The 10,755-nt window shown below is 47.3% G+C and overlaps 1 protein-coding gene across 5 annotated transcripts in view; it reads right to left on the bottom strand.

Moving 5' to 3' along the window:
• Positions 1–1,401: 1,401 nt before the first annotated feature.
• Positions 1,402–10,755, bottom strand: part of CPLANE1 (ciliogenesis and planar polarity effector 1) — a 180,158-nt gene continuing 170,804 nt past the window's right edge. For all 5 annotated transcript variants that reach the window (XM_030565920.1, XM_030565924.1, XM_030565921.1 and 2 more), the window contains 2 exons: positions 2,665–2,843; positions 1,402–2,100 (listed from right to left, as the gene is read on the bottom strand). In XM_030565920.1, the coding sequence (XP_030421780.1) occupies positions 1,966–2,100; positions 2,665–2,843 (314 nt within the window). In that variant the 3' untranslated portion in view covers positions 1,402–1,965. The remainder of the gene's footprint in view (positions 2,101–2,664; positions 2,844–10,755) is intronic.

Raw genomic sequence — 10,755 nt, 5'->3', positions numbered from 1 at the left:
AGACCCACCAGTTTTTAATCAAGTAAAATGCTTTACAGAAGTTTGTTATATAAATACTATTACCTTCATTAACCAAAACTGATATTTTTCTTATGAGATTACAAGTTAATTTGACAGGCTCTATTATTATCCATAAACCCACGTTGAGTGGCATTGTTATATTACCCTCTTTTATTAATGGAGTCCTGTATCAGCTGCTCTGTTATCTTGGCTGCCAGACTTATAATTATTAGGCAGGTAATCCCCTTGTTAAATATTGGCATAACCTTAGCTGTGTTCCAAAATTTACTGAAAAACACCATTAACAATGCTGTAAACCCTCAGCCAGCTCTTTTAAAACTCTAGCATGCATGTTATTTGGACCTATTGATACATTTAACATCCTGCTGAGCTACAGTAGAATGGAAAATGTGTTATCGTATGGGGGGAAAAAAACCCTGAACACTTCTGCATTATTATTTATAATTCTACCCCAATAATGTACCAAAGGGGCTTCATAGTGTAAGTGGTAATGGACAACAATTTTTCATCTCAAGAAGCAGGTGAATGCTTGCTCTTAATTTCTGGCTTAAATACATCACTTACCTCCCAAAGGTCAATCTGCTATTACCCAACTTTATTTGGTTTATGCATAGGCCAACAGCAGTAAAGACTTACTACATGTGTCAGCTAATGCCCTCCATAAAATACAAAACTTAAATTATAAGGACAACTCTTCTGTGTCAGATTAAAATCAAGAGGTGATCAACTGATGTTCCTAGGCTACTCACCTTGTTAGCAGCATGAAAATGTCAGGAATAGGTTTTGACCTGTACAGCAATAGATGTGTCTGCGCCAAAGAGAGTGAAAAGAGCTTGAAAACTAAAATGTTTCATTAGGAAGGTACTGTCAACCCATTTTCATTGTTTCACTGCTTAAAATTGATCAGTTCTAGGAAATAGTTGTGCTCTGAAAAACTACAGATGGATGTAAAAAAGTAGCTGTATAAAATGCCTGAATTAATACTGAAAATATTTTGCTAAAGGTAGCACTATCCACATTTGCTGCTCTTTCCCAATGTGTTAATTTCCTGCTGCTATCTTTTCACCAAATCTAATGAATACTCATGTTCTCTGCATGCTAAACACTTATTCTTCATCACCTGGAGTCCTTAAAATGTAGCTTTTCTAGATATCTTTCTCAAAGCTATGCTGTAGTTCATGCTGCTAAGTGAGAAGCAGAAGTCAGACTGGATCATCATAAATGGTCCTTAAAATCTCTGAAGAAGAAAGGAATTGGAAGACGACCACCCTAGGCTAAAGTTCTGGCTAACCACTTATGACTTACACTAGAAGGCACTAATATAAAAATACAAAACCAGACCCTATACAGTGATATTCCTCCCAATACAGCAAAAAGCAGTAGAGACAAACCAAGATTTTATTAAAACCAAATCAAAATATCATAACGATTAAGTATATTAACCAGTAACACTAAAAAAATTAACTGCATTGCTCTAAAAATATAAAACTTTTCACTGAGTTGATATTAAAGTAGTTGAAGGAGAGAACTTGATCATTAAAACTCTTTAAATTGCCTCTCACTTATTTTGAGAAATAAAGTCAATATTGGCACACAAATTCCCTTATCCGCTCAGTTAGTGTAATGTAATTCCAAGGGTCTGTCCTGAGCACAAGAAGAGACACTGCACATTACTACCAAAGTATATGGTCTTCAACCAGGAAACTGAGAAACCTATTTCAAAGAGAATCAAACACTTTCCATGCTACAAGAGCCATAATCCACTATTGAGTTTTAAGCATAACTGCAAATTGATTTCAATGAAGGGTCCTGTTTAAAATACAATGGAATGATAGGGCCATACATTTCCTGGAAAGCTAACTATTTAGAACTCCCCCTGATTATTAAGCATTAAATAACTGTATTAAACTGCTCTGAAAGTGCAGAGGTCAAGATATCTTAATTTCACTTTTCTTCCATATTCGCTACCATAGCTTCAACAGCATTCCAATCCAGTTTGCTCAAGATACTTCCTGTGCTTTCAGATACACTGTCATTAATGCTAAGAGGAGAGCAATCCTCTTCATGAGGCACAGACACCTATGGGGGAAAAAGATAGTGATCAGTGAGCCAAGGTACATATAATGCCTCTAGAAATCCCTATACATATAGCAAAAGTGCTCATCACATTTGTATAGAAAACTTTTGTCCTGATTTAAACAATCATCTACTAAGACTTTTCTATAAAATATCTTGAGAACAGAACACATGCTTGTGCTGAAGGGAAGCTAATTGTTCATTTGCCTAAGCAACAAGGCTATTACGCAATTGTGTCCCAGTTGGCTACTTGGTAGCAACTGAAATGAGTTCCCAGCATACAAATAATCAGTATGCATTTGCAGGTTATAAGGTAGTTAGTAGTTTTCCCAGTCCATGCTACACCAGTAAAGACATGGCAGGAGCAACAGCTTTTATAATGTGAACATGAGGTTTTGCTAAGCTGCTGCTGTAGTATTTATAACAAGAATCCTCAGCTACTACCTCCACCTCCTGCATGTGAAATCTGTTTCAAATGCAAAAGAGGTAATAAAGGGCATATGAAATAATGGTCCTTTTGGTACAAGATAGGCACCAACTCATTCCTATTATAATTAGACTCCTTACCTCAAGTAGGGAATCGTAATTGTCATGAAGGAGTCGTTGGATATCATCAGGGACACTCCAGGGACTTATTGAATCTCGCTCGGACTCATAATCAAGACCTGTCTCTTCTCTCTGAATTGCAGCTGCACAGGGTGTAGGTCTTCTCAGATTCCTTGTGCTGAGTGTTTGATCATCAGAGGCTGAATAGGGGAACACAAAGGAATCAGGCAATTGTTTATGAATTTGTGATAAAATAAAAATCAGTATCCTTTATAGCTGTTCTATCCAAATACTTCTAGCTAAATACCCAGTACCCTTGCTCTTCCTAAAATATTAGCAGCACTCCCCTACTCAGAGTACAGCAGAACTGCATGATCTCTCTCCTCTGCCCAATCACAGCTCAGCAGATATTTCTTGCTGCCTTCAGCAGTGTGGCTCTTATGCAGTCAATCAGAGCATGAAGTGTGTTTCTTCCAGAAAACCAGCATAGAGAAACAGAATTCTGGATCAGGGAATGGATGCTATAACATAATCCTATTCAAAAAAATCAAAGCCTAAGCTAAGGGAAATGAGCTGCTCACCCTGCTACTAACTGGCCACAATATGACAAGTCTCCAAAGACCGCTCCCAACATAGGCGCTAACTTTCTCCGGCGCTGGTGGGTGCCCCCCCGCTCCCACTTTCCCCAGCTGGGCTTCACTCTTTCCCCATCCCCAAAGTCCCTGCCCTATCTCTGTCCGCTCCCTGCCCCTATTGGATCCCTTCCCCAAATCCCCTCCCCGGCCCCACCTCTTCCCCAACACACTGCATTCCCCATCCCTTCCCCGTGAATCAGCTGTTTCACAGCACTGGCACTGGGAGGGAGGGAGGGGGGAGAAGCAGGACGTGGAGGTGAATGGGAGCAGGTAGGGCCACGGGGAGCTGTCTGAGCACCCACCAATTTTTTTCCGTGGGTGCTCCAGCCCCAGAGCACCCATGGAGTCGGCGCCTATGGCTCCCAATCGTCAGATGAGTATTACAAATACTATTAAAAAGGGGATGTTTGAACAAAGAGTGGGGGAAATTCATGGCTAAATACACTTACAATGGCCTAATCTCTTCAGAATCTCTCTCAAAAAGAGAGCTACTCCAGCATATGTCCTTGACTGGGAGTGGAGACAAGGGATATTCCATGGTTTTAGAGCTTGTGTCTCCACAAGAGGATAAATAGTTTTTTTTATGAAAAGGCTTTTTTGTAAACGTTCTTAATTTTAAGATTTAAGCCTCACATATTTCTCAAGATCATAGAAACAACTGTTACAGGAACAAGTTCATTAGTATACTAAAGATTAGGACACAGCTGTTAAACTGGGTGGAATGTGCCTAAAAGAGAATATTGTGGTGAAAGAGGACAGTAGCCTACCATTGCAGTGCACTTGCTTAGGTAATTTTCTTGGCTAAAGACTGAAACAGATCTGGTGAACTTCAGTGACCATTCTTTTTTTTCCAAACTGGAGGCCTCATAACCCAACAGAACCACTTCATGGAACATGGTTTTGTAAATTAAAATGCCGAGTTTCAAATATAGGTTGTTTTGTGTAATCAGTAGGCCATAAACAACAAGATCAAATTTCTTATCACGTAGCTCAGAAGTGCACTTTAATGTTTAAACTACGATAACAACTTTTAGCAATACTGATCAAAAGGTCAAATGCTAAAGTTGTTTTCTCCTCTTGTATTCAGCAGCCTACAATGGCTAACAATGCACAATTTTAAGATTTTTGTTAAACAGAAAGATGGAAATTAGGTCAGTTAGAGACATGGCTAGAAGTTTGTTTTATAGAATATATTCCAAAACTCATTAAATACCCATTTATAAAAAAATATAGGCCTACTAGAGACTCTCCTTTGAATGTAATCCTCTATATTAAACTTCTATGAAAATAGGCCCATGACCCTGGATTTTGGAAGTATACAATAATATATTAATAAAAAATGGCTTCTCTGATTCTTTTAGTTACAGCAGCTCAGCAACATATGGTGCCCTATAGTCCCTAGATTGTCTAATAATATGCATAAGATATGTTGCTGCAGTTCAGTTCCTTGAAGCAGATGTCATACTTTCCTTGACCTTGAAGTCAAGGACACTGGGGGACAGTCTAGACTCCCAACATTAAGTGATTTTTTGAAGATGCCCTGGCCTCAGTAATTCATGCCTTTGTCATTTCTTGGATGGACTACAGAAACATGACATACATGGGCATGAAGCCTTCACCACTTGGGAAACTCCAACTAGTACACAACGCTGCAGGACATTTCCTCAGCAACACAGGTTACTGTGAGCACATCAAATCTGCCCTGTGCTCTCTAAACTGGCTTGCTACAGAACTCAGTCAAGTTCAACCTCTCAGTCCTTATCTTAAAGGAACTCAATGGTTTGGGTCCAGGATATATCTGAAAGACCACTAAAGCTCCAGGATTAACACCACAGTCAACAACTTCACTCCTCTGGCACAACTGAACTCTATAATAAGGAAAAGCTTGAATGTGTGGGAACGGAACTTTATCAGGGCTGGTCCAATACTGTGGAATGAGCTCCCCCAAGAACTAAGGGCCATCGCAAACCTCACCAACCTTTCCTCACAGGGGCAAGGGAAATTTCTTTGAAGTGCCTCCTTATAAACGCCTATCATCATGTATATTTGAAAAACCTACCAAAATAAGATACTCCAGTGCTTATGCTTCTCCTGGGGAGAGGATGAGTGATCGAACAATATGTCACATGCACAGTCACATTGCTTAATGCATGACTGGAAGGCACTCAGACATTATAGTGACATGCACAGTATAAAAAGCTATAGAGAATACAATATGTGCAATACAATGAGTGGCACTTAAACTTTTTAGGCAGTAATCACGAAGCTTCTTATGTTTTCCTGAGGACCTGATGACTGGAATTGGATCTTGCTACTCCAGCTAGTCTGAAATTTCCCAATGTAACATTTTCCCATCAAAACCGAAATGTTTCATGGGAATGTATTGATTCTCATGAAACTCAGAGGGAAATCTGCTTGATTTTCTGCCCATTCACCTGCCTAACTTGTAGGCAGGCTGTGAGATTATGAAGATAATTTTCAAATGTTCTTGGAACCCTCAGTAAAAGTCTTAATTACTTCCAGGATATAAGTAGACCTAATTACAGAAAAGGAGATTCCAACTGGAGGTCACATAAGCCAAAGTCCATAAAAAAACGGTTACTCACCTTTGTAACTGTTGTTCTTCGAGATGTGTTGCTCATATCCATTCCAGTTAGGTGTGCGCGCGCCGCGGGCACGTTCGGAGAAACGTTTACCCTAGCAACACTCGGCGGGTCGGCCGGGCGCCCCCTGGAGTGGCACCGCTATGGCGCTGGATATATACCCCAGCCGACCCGGCCACCCTTCAGTTCCTTCTTGCCGGCTACTCCGACAGTGGGGAAAGAGGGTGGGTTTGGAATGGATATGAGCAACACATCTCGAAGAACAACAGTTACAAAGGTGAGTAACCGTTTTTTCTTCTTCGAGTGATTGCTCATATGCATTCCAGTTAGGTGATTCCCAAGCCTTACCTAGGCGGAGGGGTCAGAGTGAGATGTGGCGGTATGCAGAACTGCTGCGCCAAAGGCTGCATCATCTCTAGATTGCTGGACCAGCGCATAGTGCAAGGTGAAGGTGTGGACCAATGACCAGGTCGCTGCACGCCATATCTCCTGGATAGGCACGTGCGCCAGGAAGGCGGCTGATGATGCTTGAGCTCTAGTAGAGTGCGCTGTGAGGTGGCCCAAAGGGACACGAGCTAGGTCATAGCATGTGCGGATGCATGCAGTCACTCAGGAGGAGATTCTCTGGAAGGAGACTGGCAGACCTTTCATCCGTTCCGCGACCACCACGAACAGTTGGGGAGACTTTCGGAACGGCTTTGTTCGCTCAATATAGAAAGCGAGTGCCCTGCGTACATCTAAGGAGTGTAGCTGCTACTCCCGCTGAGAAGAGTGGGGCTTTGGAAAGAAGACCGCGAGGAAGATGTCCTGGTTGGTATGGAAGGCAGACACAACCTTAGGGAGGAACGCCAGATGAGGGCGCAGTTGTACCTTGTCTTTATGAAAAACAGTGTAGGGCAGGTCCACCATGAGTGCTCTCAGCTCGGAGACCCACCTGGCCGATGTAATGGCCACCAGGAAGACTGTTTTCCATAACAGGTACAGGAGCGAGCAAGTCGCTAGCGGCTCAAATGGTGGGAGCATTAGTCTTTTTAGGACCAAACTGAGATCCCAGGTAGGGGCAGGGCGACGTACGGGGGGATAGACGCACTCTAGGCCCTTAATGAACTGAGAGACAAGGGGTGGGAGAACACGGAGTGGCCACCCTCACTTGGCCGGAAAGTGGATATAGCCGCTAAGTGCACTTTCAGAGAGGATGTCGCCAGGCCCTGTTGCTTAAGGTACCAGAGGTAGTCTAGGACTGTGGGAATTGAGGCCTCCAAAGGAGTAACGCCCTGAGTTGCACACCAGCAAGAGAAGCATTTCCACTTTGCCAAGTATGTGGAGTGGGTGGAAGGCTTCCTGCTGCTGAGGAGAATATGCTGAAATGGAGCGGAACAGCGCAACTCTGCTGTGTTTAGCCATGCAGGAGCCACGCCGTGAGGTGGAGGGCTCATAGGTCTGGGTGACTAAGCCTGCCGTGGTCTTGTGTGATTAGGTCTGGGAGGAGAGAGAGGGGAACTGGGGTGTCCACGGACAGATCTAGCAGGGTGGTGAACCAGTGCTGTCTGGGCCACGCAGGTGCGATCAGGATCAGATGCGCTTTGTCCCTGCGGAGCTTTAACAGGACCTTGTGCACCAGGGGAAATGGAGGGAAGGCATACAACAGGTGGTGCCTCCACAGCAGGAGGAATGCATCTGTGATCGACCCCGGAGAGAGACCCTGAAAGGAGCAGAACTCCCGGCACTTCCTGTTCGAGCGAGAGGCGAACAGGTCTACGAGGGGAAATCCCCACCTCTGGAAGAGCGAATGGACGACGTCTAGTCTTATTGACCACTCGTGACATAGAAAGGACCGGCTGAGCCGATCCGCCAGAGCGTTCCGGACCCCCGGAAGAAAGGACGCCACTAGGTCTATCGAGTGGGCTATACAGAAGTCCCAGAGTCGAATGGTCTCTTGACACAGGGGAGATGAGTGGGTCCCTCCTTGTTTGTTGATGTAGTACATGGCCGGTGTGTTGTCCGTGAACACCAAAACACAACGGCAGTGAAGATGTTGCTGGAACGCCTGGCACGCAAGGTGGACTGCTCTCAACTCCCGGACGTTTATATGGAGTGTGAGCTCCTGGGACGACCAAAGGCCCTGGGTACGCAGGTGACCTAGATGGGCCACCCAACCGAGGGATGACGCATCCGTCGTTAAGGTCATCGACGGTGGCTGTGGATGGAACGGCATCCCTGTGCATACCAAGGATGGAGTTAGCCACCAAATCGAGGGAGCGGAGGAGGCTGGGGGGAACTGTCACCAGGACGTCTGTAGGATCCCTGCCCGGGCGGAAGACTGAATGGAGCCACGTTTGGAAGGGTCTCATGCGGAGTCTGGCATACTTCGTCACATAAGTACATGCGGCCATATGCCCCAGGAGTCCGAGGCAGGTGCGAGCTGAAGTGATTGGGGAGGCCTGTAAACCTCATATGATCGATACGATCGCTTGGAAGCGGGGCTGAAGCAAGTAGGCCCTGGCTTGAGTGGAGTCCAGCGTTGCCCCTATGAAATCCAGCCTTTGTGTGGGGACCAGGGTGGATTTCTCGGTGTTGAGGAGTAGGCCCAACCGGGAGAATAGGTCCGTGACTATATTGACATACTGCCGTACCTGAGATTGAGAGGTCCCCTTGATGAGCCAGTCGTCCAATACAGGAACACATGTATCTGTTGCTGGCGCAGGTGGGCGGCGACGACGGCCATGCACTTCGTGAACACCCTCGGGGCCGTGGAGAGGTTGAAGGGGAGGACCGTGAATTGGAAGTGCTGGTGGTTGGCCATAAAGCGAAGGTACTTCCTGTGTGGTGGAAAGATGACAATGTGGAAGTACGCATCCTTCATGTCGAGGGCGGCATACCAGTCTCCAGGATCCAGGGATGGGATAATCGTTCCCAGGGAGACCATGCGGAACTTCAACTTCAGCATCCATTTGTTGAGTCCGCGCAGGTCTAAGATAGGTCTGAGGCCTCCCTTGGACTTGGGAATCAGAAAATAGTGGGAGTAAAACCCTTTTCCTCTCTCGTCTAAAGGTACCTCCTCTATAGCTCCCGCAACGAGGAGAGATTGTAGGAGGACTTGCTCGTGAGAGGGGTTCCTGAAGAGGGTCCGGGATGGGGGGCGGGAGGGCGGTGATGAAGCAAATTGGAGGTGATATCCTTGCTTCACTGTGCGCAGAACCCAAAGATCTGATGTCAATTGGGACCACGCCAGGAGGAAGTAGAAGACACAGTTGGAGAAGGGAGGGAAAGGGATCCTGTCCTGAGACTGGCACGCCGTCCCCGGGCACACCTTCAAAAGTTGGACTTGGGGCCCGGTGGTGCCTTAGAGGGCCCGTGGTTTTGGCCCCCTTGGGGACCGGACTAGCATCTGCAGCCACCCCGCTTGCACCTTCTACTGATGTCCTGCCTCTGCCGAGGTGTAAAGTACGGGTGGTGTGCCTGGGGCCTGAAGGGTCTACGCTGGGTTACGGGGGTATGCATCCCCAACGAGTGCAGGATGACTCTGATCCCAGGCTGCAGAGCCTGAAGGATAATAGTCTTTTCTGAGAACAAATCCTTGCCATCAAAGGGTAGGTCCTGGATGGTGTACTGCAACTCAAGAGGCAGGTTAGAGACCTGGAGCCAGAAGATGCGCCTCATGGTGATTCCCGAGGCCAAGGTTCTGGCCGCTGAGTCGGCCGCGTCTAGGGAGGCCCGGAGAGAGGTCCTGGCCACTTTCTTTCCCTCCTCCAGGAACATATTCAATTCCTGGCATGAGTCCAGGGGTAGCAGCTCGGAGAACCTACCCACTTCTGCCCAAGTGTTATAATTGTATCGGCTCAGTAGAGCCTGTTGGTTGGCCACTCGGAGCTGTAGGGCCCCCACTGAGTATACCTTACGACCCAGGAGATCCATCCGTCTGGACTCTTTGGACTTTGGGGCCAGCGCCCGCTGGCCATGTCGCTCCCTTTCATTGACCGACTGCACAACTAAGGAGGAGGAAGGAGGGTACAATGTACTTTCTCTCAACTCCCTTTGCCATCGGTGGAATGGAGGCTGGAGACTGCCAGAGGGTGTCGGCAGTGGCCTGGATGGTTTTAATGAATGGCAGTGCGAACCAGATGGGAGCATCAGCGGTGAGGATGCTCACTACGGGATCCTCGACTTCCGGGACCTCCTCCACTGGGAGGTTGATATTGAGGGCCACTCTGCGAAGAAGGTCCTGATGGGCCCTGAGGTCTATCGGCGAGGGCCCTGATGCTGAGGTCCCTGCCACAGCCTCAGCCTCTTCCGGTGAGGAGGAGGAGGATACCCCGGGAATGAGGGGGTCCTGGATGGCCTCCTGCTCCTGGGACGGTTCCTGCTCCAGCTGTCTCGGGGAGTCCGGAGGATGTGTCGCGTGCTCTTTCGACTCAACCGCAGGGGGGCGGGAAATGGTGGCCTCTGGTGCCCGATGTTCTGAGGCAGCAGAGTGGGTCTGGACCAGGGGGGCACCCTGGGCTTGGTGGTATGCCAAGGGTGTCCAGAAGGACCACTGCTGAGGTCCTATGTCCTGCGGCCGAGAGTCTTGGAAAACCCCCATAGGTACCTCCATATCCCGGTCCCGGTCGTAACAGCTGTCCGCCTGGGAGGATACAGACGTGTGTCTGGACGGCCATGGTGGAGCAGAAAAGCCTGGAGCTGAAGTCACGACTGATCTTGCACCCCTTGATCTTGGGGACCGGTGCCGGTACACAGAGCGGTACCGAGAGAGAGACTGGGACCTGCGACGGGCCCAGTGCCCGGAGGTCGACCGGGATCTCGAGTCTCTACGCCCTGACCTGCTCCGGGAGGTACGGTGCCTGAGATGGTGCCAGGAACTGGAGCGGTACCGC

The sequence above is a fragment of the Gopherus evgoodei genome, chromosome 6 (assembly GCF_007399415.2).
Source record: "Gopherus evgoodei ecotype Sinaloan lineage chromosome 6, rGopEvg1_v1.p, whole genome shotgun sequence".
Lineage (NCBI taxonomy): Eukaryota > Metazoa > Chordata > Testudines > Testudinidae > Gopherus > Gopherus evgoodei.
Note: the sequence above shows the minus strand (reverse complement) of the source record. Positions and strands in the feature narration are given on the sequence as shown.